At 45.4% G+C, this 15,160-nt stretch overlaps 1 protein-coding gene across 1 annotated transcript in view; it reads right to left on the minus strand.

The window, feature by feature from the left end:
• stx18 (syntaxin 18) overlaps window positions 1–15,160 on the minus strand; it is a 179,974-nt gene that overhangs the window by 33,571 nt on the left and 131,243 nt on the right. Inside the window, exons 3-6 of the mRNA XM_072495507.1 lie at window positions 13,408–13,523; window positions 11,285–11,362; window positions 3,596–3,662; window positions 884–999 (exon numbers count right to left, since the gene is read on the minus strand). Of these exons, the coding sequence (XP_072351608.1) occupies window positions 884–999; window positions 3,596–3,662; window positions 11,285–11,362; window positions 13,408–13,523 (377 nt within the window). The remainder of the gene's footprint in view (window positions 1–883; window positions 1,000–3,595; window positions 3,663–11,284; window positions 11,363–13,407; window positions 13,524–15,160) is intronic.

Consider the following 15,160-nt stretch of genomic DNA (forward strand, 5'->3'; position numbering starts at 1 on the left):
CCCATCCAACTGAGCTAAACCAGCCCTGGCTAAACACTAAATGGACATTAGCTATGAGTGTAAAACTGAACTCACATTTTGTGTAGGTCGTGACCATCCTTCACTTATTCATGAAAAAGTGGACAATTAGTAATTATAGCACTTCTTTTTTTAAATTTCTTTTCTCTAATTTCTCTTTGTGCTGCATAGTATTTTACAACATCTTTAAATGCCATACACCATACAAATAATAAAGATAAAGTTTACGATTCTACTAGTTTTAGCTACGTTCTATTTGGTAAATATAAAATAGAGCTGGTTTAGCTCAGTGGACTAGACAGCTGGTTTGCAATGCAGAAGAAGGCCAGCAGCATTCAATTCCCGTACCAGCTCATTACCCGAACAGGCGCTGGAATGTGGTGACTAGGGGCTTTTCACAGTAACTTCATTGCAGTGTTAATGTAAGGCTACTTGTGACAATAAAAGATTATTTTTTAAATTATTAATTATTATTAAAGTCCGTCCTTTGGTACTTCAAGCTTCCAACGTTGCTTGTGTCCATTTTCTACCAGTAACTATTAATACAAGGTGTATTGTGGCACAGTGAGTAGCGTCAGTGCCACCCTAGGACTTGATGGCAAAAGAAGGTGCATTTATAACATGGCCCAAAAGGTCAGGTATCAACCTGCAAATTCTTCCAACATGCGGTAAGAGCACGAGACACTCTGGTCAGCCATGCTTGACTGAGTGGCGCCCCTCAAGCTGTATGCCTCTGATGACAAGCTCGTGACCTGTTTCAGGAAAGAACTATGGGAACAGATGAAAACATTACTTCGGAAAATAACAAGGCCTTTCTTTCATCACAAACAATTGCATGCAGTTCGCCACATTTACTGTTACAAACCATTGCTTTCATCTTTTACGACTAGCTCCTCTGAATTTTCAGGCTTGATGGAAGGAATACTCCCGGAAGATGATACCAACGTCCTGTTGCTATGCTGTTCAGGTTCAAGTCTTGACCTATGAAAAATAAGTCCGTCAGAACCTTGTGCAACAACAGATTAGATTTACGTAACCTTAAATTTCCTGCTTTACAAGATCATAACTTTCTTCGGAGGGTCAAAGCTAAAATAATATTAATATTCCCATAAATATACACAATTTATCTCATTTAATCATGACAGCTTTAATTTTCCTGTACCTCAGAGGCTATCTTCACTCTCATGTTATAAAATAAGTGATAACTGAAAAGCAATTATTAATGTGTGGCTCTGCTTCAAACTACTGGAGCAAATGAGCCATCTGTGCAGTTGTGTACATTTTAACTTGATTTATTATTTCATTTAATTTGTTTCTGCTGTTCACATTCTATTTCTGTATTACACTTTTTAGCCACTTGCAAATCCATGCCTTCCTTCAGGAGATTTCTTGACTTATTTTTCAGGATGTCACTTTCATTTGTTCCCTCCGTTACATATAAAATACTCATTCTCTGGATTTCTAATGGCCACACTATCCTCTTGTTTGTCTATCCTGGTGCAGCTTGTAACAAACAAATAACAGACAAATGTTAATGTGTGCAGCTAAATATTCAGCTGAAACTAGATCTTAACCACAGCAACCGCTTCAAAACTTGATAAGCATGTTGTGGAAATCACGGGAATACTTTAGAAACACTGGCCATGGCCTCAAATGGACCACCTCAACTGTAAACCAAATTCAGGCAAAGATATAAAATATAAAAGTACCTGGAACAGTTTAATATACCTTCTGGTTTTTTTTAATTTTAAAAAATCATGTCAAAAAGAAAGAAAATAGACACAGACGAAAAACAGAGAATTACTTTAATAATAATAATCTTTGTTGTCACAAGTAGGCTTACATTAACACTGCAATGAAGTTACTGTGAATAGCCCCTAGTCGCCACGTCCCGGCACCTGTTCGGGAACATGGATGGAGAATTCAGAATATCCAATTCGCCTCATAGCACGTCTTTCAGGACTTGTGGGAGGAAACCGGAGCACCCGGAGGAAACCCACGCAGACACGGGGAGAACGTGCAGACTCCACACAGACAGTGACCCAAGCCGGGGATTGAACCTGGGACCCTGGAGCTGTGAAGCAACAGTGCTACCCACCTTTACAATAATTACAAAATCTCACAGAGCAGCAAATCACCACAACTATTCGCCCAAAAGGCATTAACATGACCATATAATGGTATTTCGTATGAATTTTGCATTTGGTTCCAAACGAACTGAACACCCAGGGGCACAATTACAACAATTCTTTTTTTTTAAAAAATTTAAAGTACCCAATTATCTTTTTTTCCAATTAAGGGGCAACTTATCGTGGCCTACCCTGCACACCTTTGGGTGAGACCCACGGGGAGAATGTGCAAACTCCACATGGACAGTGGCCCGGGATCGAACCCTGGTTCTCGGCGCAGGGAGGCAGCAGTGCTAACCACTGCGCCACCGTGCCACCCCAATTTCAATTCTATCTGTATTGAAATTGGCCCAATCGAGCTGATATCTCTTCAAATGCAGCACAATTTCTAACGATAAGACTATGACAAATTAGTGGTGAACTTGCAACAGAGGTATCATGGACAAGTTAGCTTTAAATTTTCTCCAGTTCTTTGTCGAACCACAGCAAGGTGCTATGGTTTTTGTTTTTGCCACGGATAGGGTAAGGAGGCAGGGCCCCAAATCTACATCAGCCGGGATGAGAATTGAACCCCATGCTGCTTGCATTAATCTGATCCACATGCTAGTTGATTAACCAACTGAACTAACCAGCCCTGGGAATGGGCTGGTGGCTCACCCACTTACCCAGCTCTGTTAGAGATGGGAGTGGGCTGTTTTGGAGGCCAGGTGAGGTTGAATGAGATTTTTTAAATGTTCACATCTCACGCGACGCAAATTCAACCATGATTTTGGACGGAGGGGGGGTGGTGATGTGTTAAAATTGCTGTAATGGCTATTATAGTACACACAACCTCAGCATGAAGTTTTAGTGCTAATTGGGTGCCCTCTGCAGACGATGTTTTGCTGGTCAAGAATGCGAGGGATAGTCAGTGGTGACGTGCTCTCCAAATTTTCCCTCTCTCCCTCCCTCTTACTCACCCTGTGTGGAGTAACATTTAGTTTGGGCCAGAGTTTTCCGGCCCTGCTGTAGCGGATCTCCCCATGGCAGATGCGGTGAGCCATTCAAGCGTCCATTGACTTAAGCGGGACTGGAGGATCCTAGCTGGCGGGAAGGGCCGGAGAATTCTGGCCTGGGTCTCTGTTCAATGTTCAGGCAACAAATTGACAGGAAAAAATTCTCAAAAATTAATTCCTTGCCAGAAGCTATTTTTCCTCATTAAATTTAAAGTTTAACTCAAATACTGAACGTTTGGAGAACATTATGTTCATGGCATTACAACTGGTGATAATCACATTTTAATGGAAAACCAAAAATGGTTGAACAGTGACAATGTGACATTACAGTACTCTCATGAGGGTCAATTGCAGTCAATATATAGCTGTCCAAATTGCAAGCTGTCCTTTAAATTAGTATTAATTTTAATATTAGCATTAGTATTATTAGCATTAGTATTTTAACGTACTCACAATCTTTTCTTATCCACTACCCGTTTGACTCGAATTGCCCTTTGTTCAGAGTACACTTTACACACATCTGTCAAATTACAAAGATAAGATACATAAGACAAAAAGGTAATTATTGTAAGTAACAAGTTCATGGGGTAAATGTGCAACACCCAGCAACACAAGCATTTTGTTAACCAAGGATTTGAAGTGTACTGTTTCACCAAATATACACAAGCTCAAAGAATGGATATTAAAATTGGGGAATGAGATTTCATTTGTTGTGGATTTAAAAACTGTTTCCCGATCCTATGCGACAATGTTTTGTCAGGTTGAGAGGAAGGGCTTGACAGGCAGACAGGTGGCCACCGGCATTCCTCTGCAGTAAACAACCAGGATATATTGTATGTGGAAGTAGCCCAGGGAGACTGCTGGACCCCCAGATTTTACCCCATCATGGGAGATGTCCGGCTTCCTTCTATAATTTCGACAATTGAAACCAAGATTCACAAAATAGGAAATAAAACAATATTTCCCCTAAGTTTAGTCCATTTATTCTTCCACCAAACTATGAAAAATCCAATGTTTACACTGCAAGCCAAATGTAAAGTGACAGGGCTTTAGATAAGTAAAGGAAATTAGCGTTTGTATTCATCACAGAGTTCGATTTTGCCCAACAGAGTATCGATTGGCTCTTCTGTCTGATCAGTCCAGCACGTGGCTGAGAGGGACCTGTTGAGTATTCACATGGGTTTCGAGTTTGGAAAATATTATGTCTCCATTCAAACAGAGACATTCTGCTTCTACAACCTGGGGTCAATGATTTCTAAATTTAATTCCTAATCATTGATTAGGGCTCAATGGTTATGCCAGTCTAGGGTAACGAGAAAGTTAAAGGCATACAGTACATTGTGAATTGTTGTCTGGGGGTGGTGAACAGGCGTTTATTCCTAAAAGCTATTCTCATGATTCAGGGAGTCCAAAGGGCAAATTGCTTCAGTTGTATAAGGACATAACTCTGATCCTTTGCCGCAAATGAAGTATGTTCAATATACCACACTGCATCTGGCAATATCCCTTACATGGCATTCCAATATGGAGACCATCTCTGTCAATTCATTTAAAGATAAAAAATTTGGTTAATATTTCATAACAACTGCTGAGGACGGACATGGGAGCTACTGGATCAAAGACAGTTGGTGAAGCCGAAACCAAGACACAGCATTTCTTAAAAATTGAGAGCTCTTACAGTTCTCTTCCCTCTCAACCCAGTGTCCCACCTATCCCCTAGTTATATGTGCTCAAGGCCAATTAACATCCATCACTTGTTTCCCTTTACCACAATAATGTAATTGACAAGACATTAACAATGATTTTGCAGTGCACATGTGAGCAGATGCCTTTGTGCAGTGATTTGATTTTAACCATTTTTAAAAGTGTTTGGAAGGGCACTAGCCTCCTATAAACAAGGGAGTAGCTTCAGCAACAATGGCAGCAGTTCATGAATCCAAGCATTATGAAACCCAGCAAGGCATTTTCTGGGTTCTGGGACTTTCCTGCACTGCAGTACATTTACTTGGTGACAAGGTTACAGAATTGGCAAAAGTGGCAGTGGAGTAGCAGAGTGATGCAGTCAATGTTGCTATTCTACAGGTTTTGGTAAAGGTAGTGAATGAGTCACTGAGGAGTGCTCAACCTTCTGCTGAACACCTTAGAATTCCGAGGGTGCACTGCAAGATTGCCAATTTTCTATGGATTTCAGTAGAGCTGAAAGTAAGTTTGCAACAGTTCTGCTCTGATCTTTCATTTGGGGATGTGCAAAAGAAGATTTGCATTCAAAGGGAAACATTTCAGTCCTTCCCAAAGCTAGAAGCAGGCAATTTCCTCTGAGGAAATTAGAGATGATGCAATTATTGGGGGTTACATGTATCAAAATTCTTTGTTCTGGTTAACTTCAAGGGGTACCTGGGTTAGATACAAGGGAGTATATTCCAAAAATAACAGGACTAAGGGATATCTGGAAGCTCCTTGCAAGTAAGAATCCAAATCCTATATAAAGTTTTTGGCAAAAGAGAAGCCCAGTTTTATTTTAGGAGTGTTAATTTGTTTTTGATGTTCGCATGTTCATCATATAATGGTAAAGTTGTAATTTGTCTTTGCTTAATCTATTTATTAATAGATTTGTGTTTAGGTCATTAACTAAGCAGTAGCTGCCTGTTCTAACATTCTTGAAGGTCTAAGAAATCACAAGAGGGCTCTTGACATATCCAGTAACTGAAAGACAATGACGTGGATTCAAGTTTGGCCTCTGGCCTCACTACATCAGTAGATATTGCATGCATAAAGTTGCATTCCAGTTTTCAAGAAGAAAAAGCTCACTTTATAGGATTGGCCTTTGAGGCTGAGCATGAAGAAAAGATCGGAGTTAAAAAATGAAAAATGCAACATCTTTCTTTTAGTGATTTAACCCACGATGATTATCTTTTCCACACATTCAGACTGCAATTTTGCATCTACAGGCAGTCCTTGCACTTGAGACACTATTGTTTCCAGAAAAATGCATCTTAAGTCAAAAGATTGCAAGTCAGAATTGATTTTCTCACAAGGACAGTGCTATAAATCAGGGATTAGTTCCTGAACCAAGGGCTGACAACTTCTTTTCACCAAAATAACGCATAATTTTGTACTCAATCAATTACAAAAATTTGAAGAAAAAGTTTGGAAACAGATTCACAAAGAACATGCCAGAACAGCAACTGAGCACCTTGAATCAGGTGAGCAACGCAGAACGTTGATGCATGCGTATCAAGGTTTGAACTTGCTCATTGGCATGGCATCATAAAGTCAAAACTAACATTGCAAACTCGAACACGATGCCAATTCATAAACATTGCAACTCGAAAATGACTTTGTCATAACTCGCATGTCAGAAAGTCGACGACTGCCTGTACTTTGGCTTGCATTAGTCTGTGTTCAGTACTCTCCTGCGTTGGTTTCTAGCCACTCTTCTGGGTAGGATTGTCCATTTCACAGATGAAGATCTCCCGCCAGTGGAGAATCGTAACATTTTTGCGCTGCTGCTAGTAGCGCCAGGAAGACGAGATTTTATCCATACAAATTGGCCAGCATTCTTGCCCATGTGCATCGTGCTTAGTCCTGGTTCCCCAGGTGTGTGATTCGCTAGGGTTGGGATTCCAATTGTGAGCCTGATTGGAGCAGCTTTTAAGTCCTCCACTCACCCCAGATTCTCATTGCAGCCCATTGCTCCATCTCGCCCAGCCCCTCCTTCCCAAAAATAGTGTGGCCCATGAGAAGGAGTCCCCATCATACAACCGGGGATCATTGGGGCAGACAGTGGTATGTTATGTAAAAGACAGGAGTCAGACTTCGTCACATGATGAGGAGCACCAGAGCTCAACTCACAGCGAGTCGTCATCATCCCCCGTCCCACAAACAAGACCTGCTGACACTGCCAACCGAGGCCCAAAACCCCGGTGTGATGCTGAGATGAGTGGCGGCACGGCGGCGCAGTGGTTAGCACTGCAGCCTCACAGCGCCGAGGACCCTGGTTCGAATCCCGGCCCTGGGTCACTGTCCATGTAGAGTTTGCACATTCTCCCCGTGTCTGCGTGGGTCTCACCCCCACAACCCAAAGATGTGCAGGGCAGGTGGATTGGCTACGCTAAATTGCCCCTTAATTGGAAAAAAATAATTGGGTACTCTAAATTTTTGTTTTTTTAAAGTGATGCTGAGATGACGCTCGGAATGGGGAGCTGTGGTCATGGTTAGGGGTGAAAGCCTAAAGGGGAAGTGAGGTGAAAGGCTAAAGGGGAAGTGAGGTGAAAGGCTAAAGGGGAAGTGAGATGAAAGGCTAAAGGGGAAGTGGGATGAAAGGCTAAGGGGGAAGTGGGGAGGGTAACCATGGCTGCGGGTATTTTGGCCTCCTAGTTGGCGAATCGGGAATTGATCAAGTTCTCCCTGGTTCGATGGCCCTGAAGGACCCACTCCACGGCTTGTCGAGCCAGCTCCGGGTCCTCACGTGGCTCATCCTGGATACCATCCTCATCCTCCTCGACAGGCTAGGCCTGTCGATCTTCCCCCTCCTCCAGCACGTCGCCCCGCTCCTGCACAATGTTGTGCAGGACGCAGTAGGCCACCACGATACGCGCAGCCCTCTTGGGCCTGTATGTGAGAGCCCCACTAGAGTGGTCCAGGCAGCGAAAGCTTAATATACCGGTCGATGACGCTCCTGGTTGATGAGTGAACGTCGTTATACCGCCTTTTCACATCGGTCTTCATCAGCCATGACCTCAGCAACTAGGCCTCGTCACCCACTCGCCAACCCCTGATCCAAGGGATTGCCTCAAAGGTGTCAGGAATCTCCGAGTGAGCCAGGATGTATGTGCCGTGCACGCTACCTGGGTATTGTGCACGATGTGCAGCTGGTGATCGCACACAAACTGCACGCTCAGGGGGAAGTGGAATGCCTTCCTGTTAATGCAGGGCATCGCCAGTGCTCCGAGGGCGACGTGCCAATAATATCCCCCTGTACCTGGGGCGTGCCAGCGATGACAGCAAATCCTGCTGCCCATGCATCCTGGTGGGCCTGGTCCAGGATAAAGGGGATGCAGTAGCTGGCTGGACGCATAGAGCATCCGTGACATCTCAGATGCAGCTGTGCGCGGGCATTTGCGAAATCCTGCTCATGTCCCCACTCGAGCCCTGGAACAAGCCAGAGGCACAGAGATTGACTTGACAGCCACTGGGAGCATGTGTCCTCCTCCTAGCCCGTGCAGTGCCAGGTCCACCACCGTCTGGCACAAGTGGAGTACGGTCTCCCTAGTGAGATGGAGTAGAAGGCGATCCAGGAGCTCCTTGAAGGACGAACGCTGACGGTAGAAGTGTGGCCTGAGGTGGCACTGCCTTTGTACTTCCTCATCGGCCTGATGGTCGGCCGGCTTCTGAGCCTCACCAGCTGGCCCCTGCTGTTCTGGGGCAGGCTGTCGTGCAGGTTCTTCCCTGGGCTGGCCCTGGCACTCTCGCCACCATGCATCCGGGACAGCGGCAGCGACCAGGTATAGCTAATACGGCAGGTTGAGTTCCAAATTCCATTTCTGTGTGGAGGGAGAGACAGGGGACAGACATGCCATCAGCAAGGTGATGCCTCTCTTGGCCATCCAAACCCCCCAAATTATATGGTCATCCTGAGTTTGACTGTTCAGCTGCACTCACCTCCACCCCCCCAAACATCCAGTTCCCACTCCACCCTCGCCCGGCCCCTTCTAGGTCATGACCAGGATTTTCCGCACCCCGATGCCGAAATCGCAGTCGGCACCGGGGCAGAGACTCCAATTCGGTGCATGAAATCGGGACCGGAGTCAATTTCCCAGGCCCCGAAAAGCGGCATACTTGGAGAGTACACCGCGCCGTAAAGCACCTACCTCCGGCCATTGCTGGTGGCCCGCCCCACCATTCTCCACCCCAGACCAGCCGAAATCCTGACGGCGTGGATCTAATATGGTCCTGCTGGTCGGAATACTAGCGTGGTGGATGCGGACTCTGTCCGGGGACCTTATACGCGGTCAGGCAATGTTTGGGCGGTGGTCAAGGTCGGGCGTGCGACCCATCGGGGTGGGGGGGTGTCTATTTTTAATGTCCAGCTCCGCGGTCTGAGTCCACCATGGAGCACAGCGCGGCCGCTGGAGGCCGCCACCGTGCGCATGTGCGGCCTCTGACCTGGAAGTGCAGGGGCCTGTATCTGCAGTAAAAGCTGCTAGATTTACGCCGAATCCCTGCTAGCCCCCTGCAGGGCTGGAATATGCGGCCCTTTCACGCCAGATTTCTGGCGTGAAACTCCAGTTTTGACGACGGTGTGGGGACATAGTCCCAAAAACAGAGAATCCAGCCGATGTACTTGACACAGCAGCCCTGCCCCCATCAGTGACTTACACCTGGTCCTTGATGTGCAAATCCTCTATCCCCACCACCCATCCCATATCAGGTGCTCGCGATGGACTCTGAGGCCCCTGTCCTGTTTCTCTCAGTGGGGTCTACTGTGGGTGTCCTCATTGAGCAAGTCTTGTGCCCTGTCGTCAGAGCAGTGGCAGCTGGTTGTGTGGTGGAGACATTCATCTGTGCAGGCATGCGGCTCTATGCTAAGAGACTGGTGTGCGGTCATGTCCCACAGATGTGTGCCTTTGTTGGGAGCTTGGCTCAGTGTGATGTGGAGTCTGTGTTGATCACAGAGATTGTGACAGGGAGCTGTTCAGGTTTCCTGGACGGGTCTGCGATCCAATTTCACAGTGGCCTAACAGTGCCAGCGGCCCCGGTTCAATTCTGGCCTTGGATGACTGTCCGTGTGGAGTTTGCACTTTCTCTCCATGACTACGTGGGTTTCCTCCGGATGCTCTGGTTTCCTCCCACATTCCAAAGATGTACGGGTTAGGTGGTTAGGCCATGTTAAATCGCCCCTTAAGTGTCCAGGGATGTGCAGGTTAAGATACGAGGATAGGGTGGGGTGGAAGGGGGTGGGTGGGGTTGAGTTGCTAGTCTTACAGTAGCAATGGGAGGTACAGCTATAGCACCATAATCCCGAGGGGGATACCCTGAGTCCACATCCTTGCCGCAAGACGGTCGCCACTAGTCCCAGAGCTGCAGACATCAGCAAGTCTGCAGACAATGAAAAAAGAACTTACCTCCTTACTTCCCTCAAAGTTCATGCTGCCAGGATCCTGTTTGTAAATACTTGAACTAAATCACGCCCGCGTGATTCCCAGCTGGGCGGGGTGGAACATAACGAGGTGTATTAATCACATTCAAATGAAAGTGTATGAGCAGCTTGTATGTTTCTGCCGACGCAGGGTAGGAAGCCGGCTATGGCCGGTGGGGAGGGACCAGACACTGAGGATGGGTCTGCCGCCCGGTGCCAATCCCGCTTTTTGGGCCGACGCGGAAAATCCCGCCCTCTGTTACTGACTGCACTCTTGATTAGGGTGGCATGGTGGAACTATGGCCATACGCGTCAGGGGCCTGGGTTGGGTTCCATTCCGGCCTTGGGTCACTGTCTGTATGGAGTATGTATATTCTGCCTGTGTCTGCGTGGGTTTCTTCCAGGTCCTCCTGTTTCCTCCCACAGTCCAAAGATGTACGGGTTAAATGGATTGGCCATGCTAAATTGCCCCTTAGTGTCCAGGGATGTGCGGGTTTGGTTATGAGGGTAGGGCTGGGTGGGCATGGGTAGAGTGCTCGGTGCAAGGGTCGTTGCAGACTTGATGGGCCCAATGGCCACCTTCTGCACTGTGGGGATTCTATGATTTCATTGTAAAAATGTAGTTTTTTTAAAACAAATTTAAAGTACCCAATTCATTTTTTTTTAACCAATTAAGGGGCAATTTAGCATGACTGATCCACCTACCCAGCACATGTTTGGGTTGTGGGGGTTAAATCCATGCAGACACGGGGAGAATGTGGAAACTCCATACGGGACAGTAACCCGGGGCCAGGATTGAACCCCCGTCCTCAGCGCCTTGAGGCAGCAGTTCTAACCACTGTGCCACCGTGATGCCTGTAAAAATGCAGTTAAGTGAAATGTACAATTATTATCCTTTGTAAGCATTTTAACAGGGTAATATCTTAGATGCCAATTTTTGGAATGTTTCTTAAAAGTCATGAAGCTTTCTCATATTTCTAATCAAAATATTAAATAAAAATTACTTTTCAGATAAACGTCAAGCAAATCCAACACATGTTTCCTGTGTTCCTTCACTTGGGGAGAAATCACATTCTTGGATGCTGTAATAGAAATAACAAGTCTTTATTGCAAATACTATCCACAACCTTCTGTCATATTAAGTAAACAATAATCTAGAATAGAATTGCTACAGAGCAGAAGGAGGCTATTCGGCCCATTGAGTCTGTACCGACCTGCTGAAAGAGCACCCTATCTAGGCCCACTCCCCTGCCCCATCCCCTAACTATCTCATTGAAAAATCTGGGACACAGTTCATGAGGCAGTTAACTAGAACCATTCCTTAGGAACTCCCAAGGCCTTTGTTTTATAATAATTGTCACAAGTAGGCTTTATTTGAAAATGAAATGAAATGAAAATCGCTTATTGTCACAAGTAGGCTTCAATGAAGTTACTGTGAAAAGCCCCTAGTCGCCACATTCCGGCGCCTGTTCAGGGAGGCTGGTATGGGAATTGAACCGTGCTGCTGGCCTGCCTTGGTCTGCTTTAAAAGCCAGCGATTTAGCCCAGTGAGCTAAACCAGCCTAACACTGCAATGAAGTTACTTTGAAAATCCCCCAGTCGCCACATTCCGGCACCTGTTCAGGTACACGGAAGGAGAATTCAGAATGCCCAATTCACCTAACAGCACGTCTTTCGGGACTTGTGGGAGGAAACCGGAGCACCCGGAGGAAACCTACGCAGACACGGGTTGAACGTGCAGACTCCGCACAGAGTGACCCAAGCCGGGAATCGCACCTGGGACCCTGGCGCTGGGAAGCAACAGTGATAACCACTGTGCTACCGTGCTGCCCATGCACAGAGGTTTTGACAGAAATCCAATACAAAGTCCCTTAATACATTTTTTCTACTGTTGAGCTTTGTCCATGGATCCAGCATCTAGGGTCAGCTATAAAGGTAGTCAGTTCAAATTACAGATGAGGGAGTGAAAACCAACATTTGTCAACGGTTGTGTGACTGGGCGAGGAACAGCTTATTATTATTATTGCGAGGATGAGGCCTACATCCAGTTGCTACAGTTGTGGTCAGAAAGGACAGCGAGTTTGATCGGGAAGATCTCAGTACTGATGACTGTTAATGTTTTGTTTTATGATTATCGGAGTTGGTTCAGTCATACTCAATGAGACACACCTGATTCCAGAAAGAATTCATAATACATGTCCGCCAGATGGAGAATGGGCCCTGACCCTCAAAATAAACTCCACAGGAGCATGATGGCTAACTAGATTCAAAGGCGGCTAGTGTGACAAAAAGAAAAGTTATACTGTCCTGAAGGTGGATAACAGCACAATGCTGGACACTACGTAGGAGTCACATATAGGCCAGACCAGGTATGGACAGCAGATTTCTTCCATAAAGGACATTATGAATCAGGTGGGTTTTTTTGACGATCATTTCATGGTCACCATTAGACTTTTAATTCCGATTTTAAAAAAATCTCATATTTGGTGGAATTTGAACACAGGTCCCCAGAGCATTATCTCGAGTCTCTGAATTACTAGTTCAATAACAATACCACTACACCACCGCCTCCCCTGAAGAGAACAAAGACTAGGAAATTCTTAAAGAGTCAAGTTTGAATTTATTAATGCCTTTTGGGGCTTTTCTCATATTTCAGGTTCTTCGTGCTTTCAATTTTACTTCTAATTTCCCCCTAAACCCCTTAACTTTTCCCATATTAAACTATCAATTTGATGGCATTGGGAATTCTTGATTTCTGCCTCTAGAAACATCAGCCAAGAGAGACTTCAGGCTATAACTCTGATGTGAAAATAAGATTGTTTGCCCTTAAGATGCTTCTTTCACAAACCACCGACACTGTTCTGTCATGCATTCTACCTCAGATATTTAACCACCTGAGGACAAGTCCTACAAAGTTTCTTCACCCCTTCCCGCACCTCCCAAAAAATACATTTTAGGCCGTCCGCTAAGATTAATACCCTGTAATAAGCTCATCACCAGTTAACTTATTTTTAAAATTTCTGAAAAAAGTTCTCAATCCCATCTGCCCATTTTCAAGAGTGGGCTACTTGGCCAATTTTTCAAAAGGCTTTGTAAAAATCTCAGGTGCACATTTTTGAGTCTTTACCTTCTGCCCTCAGCTGATGGATGGCGTCAGAGCACGTTCGCATAAAAATCTGGGCATCTTGATCGATCTGATCACGTTCCATGTCTGTCATACTGGAGTATTCTGACATTACAAAGCTGGAAAAAGGAGAAAGCAAGACAAGTTTAAAAAGTATAAGTGCAGGGACATGGGTAGAGGCCTTGCAGAGGGTAAATGCGTTCTCGTTGTGAGTGAGGTTAAGCCTCATCCACTTTAAGGTGGTGCATAGGGCCCACATAACGGTGGCGAGGATGAGCCGGTTCTTTGCGGGGGTGGAAGAGAATCACGTCCACACATTTTGGAACATCCTGTGGGCATAAGGACAATGGCATGCATAACTAAGCAAACCTTTTGCACAACCTAACTGTTCAAACGATGGCTAGTTATAATTAATACCAACATTTAGTCATCAATCTAACCTTTAACAACCTTCCACAAGAGACATTGCTCATTTTGAGTCCAGAAATAAAAGTAATTTGATTTTGCCTGTGGGGAGTTGTTCCACATTTGCAACTTCATTCTGAATGCAGCACTTTGCAACTTCTGATTGATTTTACATATTGTCTAGCAAGACTGGATGAATTGGTGCCCAAATCAAGCACACTAAATACATGATTTGATTACTTCAAAGTTATTATATATAATCTTAAGTTTAGAAAAAGGTAAAAACTAAATGTCTTTCCAAAACATTACACATAATGGTTCTGTGATTCCTCTTATTTCTGTTGTATTTCACAGGTCCATTGCTTCAATTTTCTGGTCATCGATTTCTCTTCCGTGAAAGCCTTTTTAAAAAATATATATTTTTTAATCGGCATTTTTCAATTTTTACAGAATAACAAGTTAACTAATAGTGCACCTAATATTTACATGTTGTACAGTTTCTTATTTACATACTTTTGAGCATAGATTCTCCCCCCACCCTTGCCCTGACCCCTCCGCTGGTAGCCCCCTCTTCCGCCCTGGGTGACATACTACCGAGCTCCGCCCATCTTCTGGTTTTTGTTGGTGACCTTGTGAGTTCAGGGAGGGACATCGTGACCCCTCCCCTCCTTCCTTTTTCCCCATGTTTCTCTCTTCATCTCCTCCCCCCTTCGCTCCTCCTCGTTGTATGCGTTCTTGTCTGCTCTCCCTCGTCTTACCCTCTTTTCCTAGTCGCTGTTGGCCTCAAACAGGTCCTGGAACAGGCTAACGAATAGCCCCCAAACATTGTGGAAGCCCTCATCCGGCACCCGGATAGTGTACTTTATTTTCTCCATGTGGAGAGATTCTGAAAGGTCTGCCAGCCAGTCTGCGGCTGTGGGTGGTGCTGCTGATCTCCAGCCGAGCTGGTTTCTCCAGCGTGCGATTAAGGATGTTAAATAATAAATAAATAATCTATTATTGTCACAAGTAGGCTTACATTAACACTGCAATGAAGTTACTGTGAAATGCCCCTAGTCGCCACATTCCGGTGCCTGTTCGGGTATACAGAGGGAGAATTCAGAATTCTCAGCTGGTACGGGAATTGAACTTGTGCTGCTGGCCTTGTTCTGCATCACAAACCAGCTGTCTAGCCCACTAAGCTAAACAGCCAGGACATCGGCCCTCTTCTGGCTGGCTCGCTACCCCGAAGATTGCCACTCTTGGGCACGGCTCCACCTCCACCCCCACAACCTTGGACATCGCCTCGAAGAAGGCTGTCCAGAACCCGACAAGTCTGGGGCCAGAACATGTGGGTGTGGTTGGCCAGGCC

The sequence above is a fragment of the Scyliorhinus torazame genome, chromosome 3, assembly GCF_047496885.1.
Source record: "Scyliorhinus torazame isolate Kashiwa2021f chromosome 3, sScyTor2.1, whole genome shotgun sequence".
NCBI classification, from domain to species: domain Eukaryota; kingdom Metazoa; phylum Chordata; class Chondrichthyes; order Carcharhiniformes; family Scyliorhinidae; genus Scyliorhinus; species Scyliorhinus torazame.